General features: G+C 37.8%; 2 protein-coding genes across 3 annotated transcripts in view; one reads left to right on the forward strand and one right to left on the reverse strand.

Moving 5' to 3' along the window:
• ergic1 (endoplasmic reticulum-golgi intermediate compartment 1) overlaps positions 1-14,431 on the reverse strand; it is a 66,942-nt gene that overhangs the window by 48,488 nt on the left and 4,023 nt on the right. Inside the window, exons 1-3 of one of the 2 annotated variants that reach the window (XM_077732410.1) lie at positions 11,272-11,390; positions 9,221-9,345; positions 610-726 (exon numbers count right to left, since the gene is read on the reverse strand). In XM_077732410.1, coding sequence (XP_077588536.1) covers positions 610-677 — 68 coding nt within the window. In that variant the 5' untranslated portion in view covers positions 678-726; positions 9,221-9,345; positions 11,272-11,390. Of the gene's footprint in view, positions 1-609; positions 727-9,220; positions 9,346-11,271; positions 11,391-14,431 lie in introns of those variants that run through there. The other variant, XM_077732409.1, reaches the window with a different exon arrangement.
• On the forward strand, positions 1,602-13,873 carry LOC144207142 (melatonin receptor type 1C-like). The gene is made up of 2 exons (XM_077732407.1): positions 1,602-2,202; positions 12,066-13,873. The coding sequence occupies exons 1-2, from the start codon at positions 2,010-2,012 to the stop codon at positions 12,929-12,931; spliced, it is 1,059 nt and encodes a 352-aa protein (XP_077588533.1). The 5' UTR covers positions 1,602-2,009; the 3' UTR covers positions 12,932-13,873.

Raw genomic sequence — 14,431 nt, forward strand, 5'->3', positions numbered from 1 at the left:
GGGGGCATTCATTCCTTTTCTACATAATGAAAGCAACTTCTCAGCTCGTAAAGAGTGATCTCTCTTAATATATTTACATCATGAAAGCGCTCTGAAGGTTTCCTTACTAAACACTATGATCAATAAACACTACCTTGCTTTATTTGAGAGCCAAGTCCCATGAAATCTTATTCTGCTTCATAAAAGATTTCCTTTTGAGTTGAACAACGGAACATTAATAACCTTCCTTGTTTTCAGGCATTTCGAAATAAAGATGTCTTTTTTAGAGCCAGACAAGCAACAACAGAAAATGAAAAACATAAATTCCAGACAAAATTTATGAAAAGCAGTGGTTATTTGTCCTTGCATAGGTTAATACGAATAAAATATACCATTCATTTAACTTTCTCAACACACGTTTACATGCAGATCTTATAATATAATGTATATCTTAAAATGCAAGCCTTGCCTTTCCTTATTTATTTTGAAGAAGGGAATTGTTATTACTTTGGGTTTTATACTGCGTTGGGGATGAAACTACAAGACCCTCATTGCTACTTACTTTCAGAAATAGTAGTGCAGAGGGTTGCAAATTAACCAGTAATATATGAATAAGGAGATAATTCCTACCTTGACTTATTACGACCACAACAAGATTGCCCTCCATCGATAAGGGTTTGAAGAGGTGGCTCGGGCATCCTACGACCATCCCTGGTAGGTCATTTAGGGACATCCCATCAGAAAAACCTGGAGACAGATCGGGTTATAATAGTGAGATTAGATAGTTTGAGAATTCCTCGGGGTCTCTTAGGAAAGATAGAGGAAATGGCCATGGTGGGCTATGTTATTTCCATAAACTGCTGCAATTGGATGTTACAACTAATTCTCTCTAGCTGAGAAGACTCAATCAAAAGATACTGTTAATTGGCATCATGGGATGAGTTTTTTTGGTATTGTTGTATTTTTTAATGCTTTAGGTAGCTGTGATTTTTTTAAATTAATGTTTCTTAGCTCTTCCCTCTTCCTGTAACAACCATTATGTAGTTGAATGTCACAAATAGCAATAATAAAAAAGAAACTTTGTCTAAGTTTCATACTTTATAATGGCAGGATCTATAAAAGTAGTCTGTTGCCAAACTTAATCAGGTCAAGTCTGGTATAAACTGTATCCGCTGTTGTGAATGTTCTGTATTTTTCAAAATATACAGTCGTACATATAATCTATGTTAAATGAATTATTTTTTATCCAACTTCTTTTATTATAATCTTACTGACATGGCAGTGCTCATAAATGTGCTCCATATACGCAGGATAAAACCATTTAACCATTGACTTTGAATGCAATACGAAGTATAATATCAATAATATTACGTTTTGACAGGTATACAAAACATGAATGTAAGAATCTCTTCCGGACGCACGAAGGCGCCGTTTACTCGTTATTTGCATCGGTCAATAATCTAAATTTGTTTTCCACCCTGGTAGAATAAGTGTACTTTAATCGCTTTTTCATCTGTTATCGCTATCATTTGTGGGAGGGGGAGGAGGGGGTCCTCGGTGCGTGTGTCCCGTCAGGGCGTACAACGCGCTACACACGCACCTACTTGAAAATGAAAGGCGCCCACAAGTCATCTGCTTTGAGAGCTATGAACACAAGTGCAGCCTTTATATAGATAGCAGAAAAAGCCAACACGAGACTCTGGCTTGGTGCGCACGAGTCAGCCTCCCAACCTTCCATTAAGCACCGAATGGCCCTTCTGCGCAGGTCCTCTTGGTAGGACTCCCTGGGACTTACGACCACCGGGGGGTGGGGGGGACCATTTGGACAAAAATCTACCACTTTGCCATGAATGGAGGAGCCAAGTCCCCATAACTCCATTTTTGCACTCGCGCTATGAGCGTGTTTTTGGGATTTCGGACCATGAGGAAGTTCCAGACTCCCTCAGGTTGAGGATAGCCCTTTAGTTTTGTTTTCCTGTGGGGAAGAGGGGGGCAACACTTCCACCATGATCGCCGTGCCCTGAGGGGAGATGGATTTAGAGGAAAGAAAGGTAAATGGCTCGTCTTGTTTGTCCCGGAATGAGAGCGGCATCGGACTGAACGCCTCGGCCGGACGGTCCACTGCGCTGGCCAGCGTGCTGATCTTTACCATTGTGGTTGACATCCTGGGGAATGTGCTCGCCATCCTGTCTGTCTACAGGAATAAGAAGCTAAGGAATGCAGGTGAGGGAGCACCTACAACCTTTATGTCGTGGCTTTTTTTTTTTTTGGAGAATTATCTTGTCCCCTCAACATATAAAAATAAATGTTTCTATCTAAGTACCAAAAATGATTTTTTTTCTCACTACAACGGGGGTGTGGTATCGGTCAATATATTATATATTTATATATTGATATATATTTTATACAAATATAAATATAAATGAATCAAAATATAAAATTGGGGCGGTACACAGGTATGGGCCTCGCAGTTCTGGGCTCGAGGGTTCGATCCGCACTGTGTTGTGGAGTTTGCACATTCTTTCTAGGTTTGAGTTGGATTTTTTTCTGGATACATCAGTTTCCTCCCACACTCCAAAACATGCAGGGTAGGCTGGTTGAACACTTAAAATTGCCTCAAGGTATGAGTGTGAGTGTGAATGGTTGTCCATTTCCATGTGCCTTCCAATTGGTGTTGCAACTCTTGTGAGGATAAGTGGTTAAGAAAATGAATATACGTATAAAATGGGGCTGTAAATATATAAAACTAGAATATATTAAGATTATTACCATATTGCATTTGTGACAGGATTATATAGTATTCATTCATTTTCATGGCAATGGGCAGTAAGTGGGCGACACACAAAATTGGTTTTCAGCCAATCGCAGGGCACACTGAGAGCAACACTCCATTTACGCTCACATTCAGACCTCGGGACCATTTAGAGTGTTCAATATGCCGACCATGCATATTTTTGGGATGTGGGAGGAAACCAGAGTGGCCGCAAAGCCGAAACGGGGGACTGAACGAACCCTTGATTTTACGACTGTGAGGTGGACATACTAACCACTAGATCACCTACCGTTACTACGTTGGATTTGCCATCTGATCTATCTAATATTAAAAAAAGCAACTCCACTAACCGTTTCGTTTGCACATTTGCACCTGTTCAGTGTTTGTTTTTCATTTAGTAAACCTATTTAAAGTTACTTGCATATTTTTTTCATGACATCTTTTGCTATGTAGACTTCTGATCCAACAGTCTGGACAAATAGCTATTCATGCTCTAGTTTATTTTTACTATCTGACAAATTGCATGGAAGTCCTTCTTTAATTGTGTCACAGACCAACAGATAAATACAGGGCTGTTTGAAAAATGCAGCTGTTTACCTCCCAACGTCAGCTCCCAGAGTAGCTTGAGAAATTACATAATCCATGAAGGACTTGATTTAGCCTTTGAGGTATTACGGATTCGAATCCCAATGTGGACTGCAATATGAACTTTGGGATTGCTTATTACAGTGATGATAGTTTACATGTACTAGATTTGGAAGGAAGCACAATATTACAATGGGGAATCCATTGTTTTTTTTGTTTTAACTTGTTTTTCACTCATTTTAAGGATGGAATCCAAAAGAAATCTATTTTTTTTTTTTGATTCTATACAGTTTTCAACTATAGAATTTTGGTCATCTTTAAAAAATACAATGCAAAACTTTGCAACCCTGAAATCTGAGATGGATTCCACGCCCCAATATTTGGTAAAAAAGGCCACCATACCTGAAACATTAAATGAATTAATGATAACAAACAAAAATCTGTTATATTTTGAAGGAGATAATGTATTATATTAGAGGCAATTTGGGTAATAAAGTAGAAAATATACATAAAGTGTAAACAGCTGAGATGATTCCAACAGTAATTAATGCTGTCAATATGAGTTAAACGGCTTACATTTTATTTTCATTTAGTACTAAAAAACGCTTGAAGTTTCCAGCTCAGTTGCACTTAAACTCTTATTTAAAAACTAAATGCATCAGTTAGAAGTCACAGGCAATCCTATGGTTGACAGGCTGTTATCTAAAGTGAGTCGCTCTAGGTGTGATGGAGTTTCCACAGCCTTGCCTGTCTTCTCTCACATCTCTCCATAAATAATAACACCCCCATTCCTCCATTTGGCCTTATCCTTGGTTCTCCGTCCCTGATAAATCACACCCCTCCATGTATAAGAAAAAGTAGTGTCTCACAAACTGCCAAGGTGAGCGACTATGACATCATCACACACAACATCATATCATGTTGTCATACACTTGAAGGCTCTCAGGAGCATTGTGCAGTTAAACAAGATGTTTGTTATAGTTACTTCAGTTCTATGTTTCTTACCTCGGAGGATATACTGTCCTATTAATGCCCTTTCAGTTGGCTACTAACTCCTGTCACTGTGGCTTTTAGGTTATTAGTTGTGGGCTCTGCTAAGACATGCTCAGGGATTGAAACAAATTTATGTTTTATTACCATTGGCTGGCATAAAAAAAAAAAATACATGGATCCAATGGTGTGATTTATTATGCAGAACCAAACATAGAACAGGGTAGAGAAGTTCGAATCATTTTTATTAATCCATATGTATAGTGTCATTTACCCTGATTTCCTGTTCTTGGAGTGTAGCATTAAATGTATCGGAAACAGTAAATTGTAAAGTGACCACCCACCAATAAATTTGGGAAAATGGAGAGGCTGTATTCCAATTCCGCCTTTGTTTCAAAATTCAAGGACTATAGCTTGTTTACCGATGATATCCTGACACAACTTAACAAATCCCCAAATCTTCATTTAAAGCAACATTCATTTTTCGTACTGCTTATTCTCAACAGGCACAGAAGGGGTGCTGGAGACTATCCCTGCCAACTACAGGATTGCCTTGTTGTGAATTTATTTGCAAATTTTCAATTATTATACATGAGAAATGTTCAATTCAGTTTTTTTTTCTTCAATATTTTAAACAGGATTTTTTTCCGCTGGGTTGCTCATAATAAAGATGTTGTCTTTGCCTTGAAAGTTAACTACATATTTTGTTGCTGCGACTAATCTTTGCCAGGCAGTAGACTTTACCACTTCAGGCAAAGTATTTGGGTGGTTGCCTTTAACACTATCAGGACATTTGAGTTTTTATTCACAGTTGGAAGGCAGGGTTATTTTCAACTCATAAATTCCTGAGGTAGCTTCACATGGCAAGGCAAGTTTTATTAAATAAATCAAACTCAAACGAATATTGTCATTTTGACTGAAATTCCCCTGATTTGTATTAATGGGATTGCCACATTTTGTAAATCTCCATCTCTGATTGATACGCTGTTGCATTCAATGGTGACAAGCCTCATTTATCTCGAACAGTGTCGCTGTCCAATGAAAATGCTTAAGTTCAAATTATATGATATTTAGTTCTCACCTAAAATATGCCAAAAAAAACCTTGTTTTGTGTTTTGCCTGGATAGAAAATAGGACATGAATGTTAAAATGTGTGTTTTTCATTGGAAAGCAATGATAACATCTAAATCACTAGGTTTTAACTAGTTGGCTGCCATTCACGACATAAATGCATGCTGCCTGACCTCCCAGTCTAAAAGGATTGGACGTCTAACATCGACAAAGGCACTAAAATATTAGCATTGACAGTCAGTCTGGTCAGAATTAAATGAAATGGACACTTATCAGTGGCAATGGGTTAAATACATTGAAATATGAAGAAAAAAACTTTAGAATGTTATTCACACTCACATTTACATCAGTGAACAATTTAGTATTCAATCAATGAAGCCCCAGTACTTGAAATATATTCAGGCTGGCAGAAGGGGGGAAAAAAGCCACAAATTCCAACCAATATTACTGTTACATGTCAATATAGTGGCACATATTTATGCTTTGGAGTTGTGTACTACTGAAAAGGCAAGTGAAGGTTGTAAAGTGTAGTGAGAAAGCCAATGTCCAAAAGTCGGCGGTCGCACAACGATGCTAATGAGCACGAGAGCGAGGTGGGGGTATGTCAGGTCAGAGAGTGCTTGGAATAATGAGCTTCTACATTTTCAAATCCATTACATAACGAGATGTGTTCCTGTCTTCACGTGCCAAAAGCGAGTTGGCAAAGAATCTCGCACCAAGGGCAACAATTTGCTGATCGATTTTGCAAAAAATATACAGTTGGCTGATCTCAGACAAGAGAGTGAGGGTGAAAAGCCCCGTTGAAAACTCTTGCAGGCATGTGGGTGAGCAATGGCTAGCGTTCCTTGCACATACCACTGCTCTACACCAAGTAGAGCAGCTGTATGTTTTTTTTTCTCAATATTCTCATTCTCGCTTCTCTCTTTAAATGAATATAGAGAAGGATGAATGAATCAGTCTAACAATTAGTTGAGGGTGATGCCAAACTTAGGCCCAAAGTTAGCAGGAGCATCTAGAACTCAATGACCTTGACGAGGATAATGACATGTGCAACGTCATAATGACGGTGTTGAAAATGAAGGAATGAAAAGATAACATGAATCCATCAACAAGGACAATTCAGATCCAATCTAGAATCGTTCTTTTTCCTTCTCTGACATGAATGCAATTTTTACTGCTGGCAGTGCCTTTAACAATCTCTTCTCTCTTCCTAAGAATCTATTTATAGCATCCGCTTTCTCATATGAATCTTTAAGTGTATGGAGTTCTTTAAAGGATAGCAAAGTCCCAGAACAAAACTGTACACGTTTGCTTTAGTACTTTGCTCATCTCCTTTTCGGAAAGGACTTCTTTTGAGAGAAGGGGGAGAGTAACATTCATAGCAGTGGTACTAAATTGAAAATGGCTTAAGTGTTGCCACCTCATTAATATGGAATGGAACGTTAAGTGTGTTAGTGTGTTTATAATTATAGTAATTATAGTGTTCATGATGACATGGGACAAAGTGTTGGAAGTATATCTAAACTGGATTTAATTGTAGAAGTGTAGGATAGTTTGTTGTTGAAGTGTTGGTGTACCATTTGAAGGCACCTTGTCCACTGAAAGTAAATTGTTCTGCCAACAGATTATATTTATTGCAGTAAGAGATGCTATTTTTCTTTCTTTCTAGTGTGTGATTTAGTATGTGTGATTTTTTTCCCTCTTTTTTTATAATCACTAATCAGTGCAATGAACATAGCCTTGAGGGAACATTCTTTTAGCTTGGTTATTTATCTATTTATTTTATTTTGCTTGCGGTAGTGAGAGCTGCGATAAGGATAAGTATGACATACAGGTACAATTTATAGTATAAAAAAATACACAATAATAACCAAAGTACTACTGAAGTTGCTCAAAGGTGAACTCAACCATAATTCGGGTATTCTGGAACAATATTTTGAGTACTGTAACTGTATTTTCAGTCTAATAAATGTTACTATTGTACACTACATTCTGATTGGAAATGTAAGAGGACCGTAAAAGTGAATGTTCCTGGTGGGCACAGCAAAATGGGTGTTAACATTAGTTCTCCAGTGGGATTAAACAAACTAAAAATACAGTGACAAAAATGCTCATAGGGTAGAGCGGGCAGATGTCGGAAAGAATGACTTGGGCGTGAAGGTCCATGACAGGCGCTCTGTTTTTTGTAAATTTGACGAGGGACCTTTTCTACGTCATCTAATACAATTCATTTGCTGATGACAATATATAAAACCAAATCAAAAAAGAAATATTACTATATTGGCTTCCCAGAGGGCTTGGAGTATTTAATTGAGTCAAACCAGGCAGGGCATTTTAAATTGACAGGATGACTTCTGGATGAATATCACTTAGGATGCCACCTTAAAGATGCCACGATTGCTGGGCAGATGAATCGTATCGATATTTTATTTATTTGTACTACGGGAAGCAGGCAAGGAGTAAAAAATAATCAGATTAGATACCACAATAAAAGATAAGGACAATCAAATTAAACTGCATTCTCTTTCTATATGTACAAGTACAAGGGTGGATAATAATGACATAAATGTAGTTTTCACTACTTCAGGAACTTAGTTCTTTATAAAACAATGTTTCTAATCAAGGTTTTACATTATTTGGATGTAGACTAAAAGAATACCAAGGAAATACTTTTAAAGACAGGTAGGGAAGCCTGCTGAGAGTCAGTGGAGGTTTGGATTCATCTGCAACCATGCGAGTTATCCCTCAATAGCTTTTGTAATCCCCCCTCGGTGTGAATAGTTTTTGTTGTCTGTCTTTCGGCTATTTTGTGTAAATGACACAATGTTTCATAAATACTGCATGCCAACATATGGAATCTATTTTTATGCCTGTTTGCAAGCTTGCAGGGTTGAAAGGAAAGAATGAGTCATGTTATATTTTTGATGGCGCTGAAGCCCTTTTTCTGCAATGCTGACAAATGTATCATGCAGAACTAGGGCTGTTATATTTTATATGCATATATGACAAATAACTGAGGAAAGATAAGAATACAAATTAAGGAGAACTGCCAAAATTTATGTTAAAAAAACGAGACAGGCTAAACACTTGTTACTAATTGCACTACAACAGATGGATAGGAAGCACACAAGGGAGAATAAAATTCTAGAAAAACTCTACTTATTACCTTTTGTTTTGAATTATTCTGGCATTTAATTAGAAAAAATATACAATCAACCCCATCATAGAAATCAATAGTTGAGAACATGTATTTATATATACTATGTTATATATTTATGCTTTGTTATAATGGCACAAACTACTTGGTTCAGAGTTTATTATATTCTGTACTTGACAGTCAATACAGATTAGTTGATAATAGAGTATTTTAGAGTAGTCAGATTTGGAAATAAGATGAACAACAGAAATGTCTTTGGTTATGAAGGAGTAGAAAGGGGAAGAATAAAGATTGTGGATAATGTCACATTTTATGTTAAATAGATGTACAGTATAAACTACAACCATGTTTGACATATTGCATCAACTCAAGACAGATATCACTCTTTAAAAGTATCCATAGTTTATGTATTTATATATCCCTTAATGGACCTTGTTTTATCTGTATAACTACAGACAAAATTTGAGGCTAGTCTATCACAATCAGGTGCTGTGACAATGGCAGACACAGTATTTATTTTTATTGGCCATTGTTAACCTGACAGTGAAGATGATGACATTGGTGTTCGCAGGTTGAATTAGTAATGTCGTTTTTTAGAGGAACAGTGTTGGAATCGATGTAGTAATAAACTGATGCTATTCTCCCAGCTGTGCTTTAGGACTTACCTCATTCTCTTGACAATAAGGGAGAGAAGCGGTTGAGCCAGTTAGAAATTAGGCAGTTGGCCAGCCCACCCGGACAGTGCAGACGCCAACACTGGTTTTCAGGATGTCAGGCAGAATTCAGACGCCTGCACAATGACAAATGCACACAGCGAGCTGAGCGTTACAAACACAAACTGACAGGTTTACCCAGGGAGGTGACTCAAGATGGAAGAACAAATCCATTTATTTTTATTTTAACAAGGTTGGGCTAAGTGCTGTTTTTCGGACACTCCTTCAATTCCCAAAGAATGCCCACCCATGGGAAAATTCTATCAGTAAAAACAAGAAGTTTTAAAAGAGACATCTGTTTTCATTACATTTTTATCAAGGACACATGGAGTACAACGGAACCATCTTTTTTTTATATTAGATACTCTATAACAAGGGTTCGTTTCCAGGTCGGTCCTAACTCTACGGAGTTTACATGTTCTCCCTAGGCTTGCGTGGGTTTTCTCTGGGTACTCCAGTTTCCTCCCACATCCCCAAAACATGCAGGGTAGGCTGGTTGGACAATCTAAATTACCACTAGCTATGAGTGTGACCGTCAATGCTTGTCCGTCATGTGCCCTGTGACTGACTAGCCACCAAATCAGGGTATCCTATGCTTGGTGCCCATAGTTATTTGGGATTGGCTCCAGCACACCTCATGACCTCACGGAGAATAAGCGGTTCAGAAAATAATTGAATGAAAATGATATTTTCTTCTCTGAAAAAGAAGATGGCTAATGTTTCTGGATGAAATGGATTGTCCATTATATGAACTCCTAGATCTGTAATCTAAAACAACAGTACAATTTGATTTATATTTTATCTTCCTGGCCCAGTAACAGCTGCACTATAACAATGTCAGACGTCATTTTCTATGATTCATGCCCTCTGAGATGATCCAGTGTCACGCAACCGCTTGCTATATGACCTGAGGAGGACAGGATAATAGCGCGCACTACAACACTAAAATCCCCATCCCGGTATTTGTGTCTGGATGTTTCTCTTTCTCTGCAATTTTTACCAAAATATCGTAGAAATGAGCAAACAAAACATTTAGATTAAGATGGGCTTAATCACCAATTATTGATCTAAACAGATGTGTGCTGGACTTAGAAATAGAAAGCACATAAACATTATAATGGCAGACAAAAAGATGTCTTAATCAACAATGACTCATTATTTTATAACAAGACAGCACCAGAGTGAACTGAGATGATACGACAATTAAGACTCCTTAATATGGTAAATAATGCGGTGACATTTCAACAAACAGCCAGTCACACCCATAATTAGCTTCACTTGTGTGTTTTTGGAATGTGGGAAGATGCCAGAGTCCATTTATACACTCTCATTAGCACAAAATGAACATGTACTGTATATTATGCGCAGGAATGTGAGAAATAGGATTGAAACTCTTTCGGAGAACAGTGAACTAGATACTATGTAAACAGCATATGACCCAAGGGCAACCGATTGCTTAGCATATAACAACTAAATTCCACATGGGCAGCTGAATTTATGTGAAATAACTATCTCTTACAATACATAACACACTTTTCGTATCATATTAAAGCAGTCTATCGCAAAGAAAAGGCGCTTTCATTGAGATTTTTTTTATGATCATAACGAAAATAATGTGGTCTTATAACTGCCATGTCTCTACTCCATCAAATTTAGACAATATAAAGAAATACCCTGTGAGGGTCATATTTTTAATGACAAACTCCTATTTTGCTTCTTTTCAAACAATTTGATCTTTCCTAGGCGGGCCTGGAAGTTTTGATTCATCTCCAGTAGCCGGTGAACACAATAAAAGGACCAGGCATTTTAAAAAAAAGAATAAAACTTAACGATAACAAATAATTGTCAGCAAAGTGTTGCGTCAAGTAACATAGGAGCAGCGAAGCAGTCAAGGGAAGTGGACATGGAGTGCTATGAAAATATTTGAATACTTGAGGCAGGATTCTTTAGAAATGACAAGGACTTAGAAATCAGATCACAAAACCGAAACAAGAACTACAGACCATGGCGTGGTAACTTGGCATGGAGTAAACAAGGCAGACGATCCAACGATGACTCGCAAAAACACGGGGTTTAAATGAACAGACAAAGGTTCATTACAAAGTGTACAAAACTGATCACATGAGGGAAGGGACTGCATAAAGGACACAAACTCCAACTAACCCTAACAATAATCAGGCCAGTGCTTTGTTCAAAGTTGGGTATACAGAAAGAGTGTTCAAGGATGTCTAGAAGTTGATGTATAATGTAGTATTTTGGCTAGTGTAAAGAAACCTTGTGATGGGCCAGGCGTAACCTGATTTTAAAAAAGAATAACAAATTATTTGTTAAGAAAGAAAAACAGTATAAACAAGATAATCAGTCAAGGTGACACTTAAAGTTTTAAGATTCATCCCCAGGCGACCATGATTGTCGAGAATATGTTCAGGAGTTAACGGTAGAAGAAAAATCAAAGACTTGTAGCCCGAATTGAAGAAACATGCTTCAGAAACAGAGCTTTATGAGAATCCATAAAAATGGCACTTGTTAGGAGGATTAATCCTCAGGCAATCCAAACTGTTTTCGTACATACACAGTTTTTGTTGTCTGAAATGAAAATCCACCTCTGAGTCCAGAGTTTAGCAAAATTATTTGATAAAACAAAACCCAAAGGGCATAATAGACTCACTTGTATAAAAATAAGTCCATTCTTCCAAAGTCATTGAAGGAAGTTTTGTGTTGTCTGCAGGGGATATTCTTTTCGTTTTTTTTTTTTTTTTAAAGTTTTTTTATCAAGCTTCCTTTGCTTTTTTTTTAGGAAACATCTTTGTGGTGAGTCTGTCGGTTGCAGACCTGGTGGTTGCACTGTACCCTTACCCTCTGGTTCTGATGGCCATCTTCTATGACGATTGGACCATGGGGGACCTACACTGCCAGGCGAGTGGCTTCGTCATGGGCATTAGCGTCATCGGCTCTATCTTCAACATCACAGCTATCGCCATCAACCGCTACTGCTACATCTGCCACAGCCTGCAATATGACCGTGTCTTCAGCCTGAGGAACACCTGTTGCTACCTCGGCCTGACCTGGGTTTTCACCGCCATTGCCACGGTGCCCAACTTTTTTGTGGGCTCGCTGCAGTATGATCCTCGTATCTACTCCTGCACTTTTGCCCAAACCGTGAGCTCGTACTATACAATTTCAGTGGTGGTCATCCACTTCTTGATCCCACTGCTAGTGGTGTCTTACTGCTATTTTAGGATATGGGTGCGGGTGATCCAAGTGAAGCACCGTGTCAAACCAGAGCAAAGGGCAAAGCTAAAACCAAGTGATGTTAGGAATTTCCTGACTATGTTTATGGTTTTTGTTTTATTTGCCGTTTGCTGGGCACCGTTGAATTTCATAGGCTTGGCAGTGGCAATTAATCCAGCTAGAGTAGCGCCAAACATACCCCAATGGCTCTTTGTTACTAGCTACTTCATGGCATACTTCAACAGCTGCCTCAATGCCATCATCTACGGACTACTCAACCAGAACTTTCGAAAAGAATACAAGACAATTCTCCTTGCTCTGTGCATCCCACGTTTACTCCTGGTGGAAACATCAAGATGTGCCACAGAGGGACTCAAGAGTAAACCCTCAGCTGCTGTAACAAACAATAATGTAGCAGAGATTAATGTGTAGCGAAAATGTCCTGGAGAAAATCAGGAATGTTGTGTTCATCCAGTGCCTTTGGACATGTTGTGTATTATTTGCACATATTTTCCTTTTAAATAGTACTTATCGTGTATACATTGTTACAACAGTGATGTATTGAATACCAACTTATGTGAACCAGTACTTTACCGATAACATATTTATATTGCCAATTTTAAAGGCCTCAGTCCATCATTTATTTTCAGTCGTATCAGGCACTGTCACTTCTAGATCGGTGAATTGAAATAGACATACAACAGCAGTCTAGTTCCTTTTGCTAATAAAAAGAAGAAGAAAAAAAAAGAAAAAAAGACATCAGCTGTTACGGCAAAACGCCCAAAGTCTGGAATACAATAAGTCCGTGTTTGTTTGGTTTTTCAAGCCCAGCCCTACTTGTCCACATCACGTGTGTGTCTTGCTCACTGCATCTTTCAAACAGATCCATTTTGACCATGTCAATAAAAAATCAAAAAAAAAAAACAGATTCATTTTCTATTGCACTGTTTTGATCTTTCGATGCCGCATTAGTGCTGAATAAGGGGTGCTTTTTTTACATGTAATCCTTTGTCCATCAAACGTGCGTTTCAAATTGAAGCCTTTTCATTCAACAAGATCAGATTGCTAGGATTATGCATTTATTTGGAATACAGTGGGCAAAAATATTAAAATCTGGATATACTAAATGTAACATTGCAGTAATACTTTGTAATATATGCATTAAAATGTTCAATAGAGTCTCTTTTACACTGAAAAGGCAGACTTTATTAATAATATATCTTGGGAATGTTGTAACTCTGATACATTGAAAAGGCATGTCTTGTTATAAAGAAGTGTAATTCTTAAATGTTGTACTTTGATTGTAACACTGTTTTTTGAACCGTTGAAAATGAAATTCCTCAGGGTGTTGCCTCAAACACATTAAACAAAGAAATGCGCAAATACAAAGACAAAGCATATATTCATGTGTTTTTTTTTTTTAAGTCAAGCACAGAGGGATGATATACATCAGAGAGTCATTAGTGTGAATGCATGATAGTAATGTCAAACTCCCTAACATCTTCAACTGTGGCTCAGCTCACAAAAAAAGGTGTCTTTATATCCCATATTACATAAATCACTCATTTCCATCAGATATAGTTTCAGATCTTTCACCACAAACCTTGGATGAGCTGTGCAAGTGAGCTCCGAGGATAAATACTGATGTGAGTCAAACAGTTTTTTGTGCTGGCCACTGTAGTCATATTGGAGAGCAAAATAACCTTAAATTGCATTTATAAACTCACAAATAAATGTCAGTGATGTGGAAACAAAAGATTCGACACACCAGTTGAAGGTCAGCCACAGATGAGTGACTAACGCAGTTCCTGGGAGGCCAATGGCCTCATGTGTCCACGTTAACAAGTCACAGACAAATGGCAAAGGTCACACTTTACTCGTCTTGTCCGCCGTATACATTGACACATAACTACAGCTTCCCGCTTAACACAA

This window comes from Stigmatopora nigra, chromosome 14 (genome assembly GCF_051989575.1).
Source record: "Stigmatopora nigra isolate UIUO_SnigA chromosome 14, RoL_Snig_1.1, whole genome shotgun sequence".
Classification (NCBI taxonomy): domain Eukaryota; kingdom Metazoa; phylum Chordata; class Actinopteri; order Syngnathiformes; family Syngnathidae; genus Stigmatopora; species Stigmatopora nigra.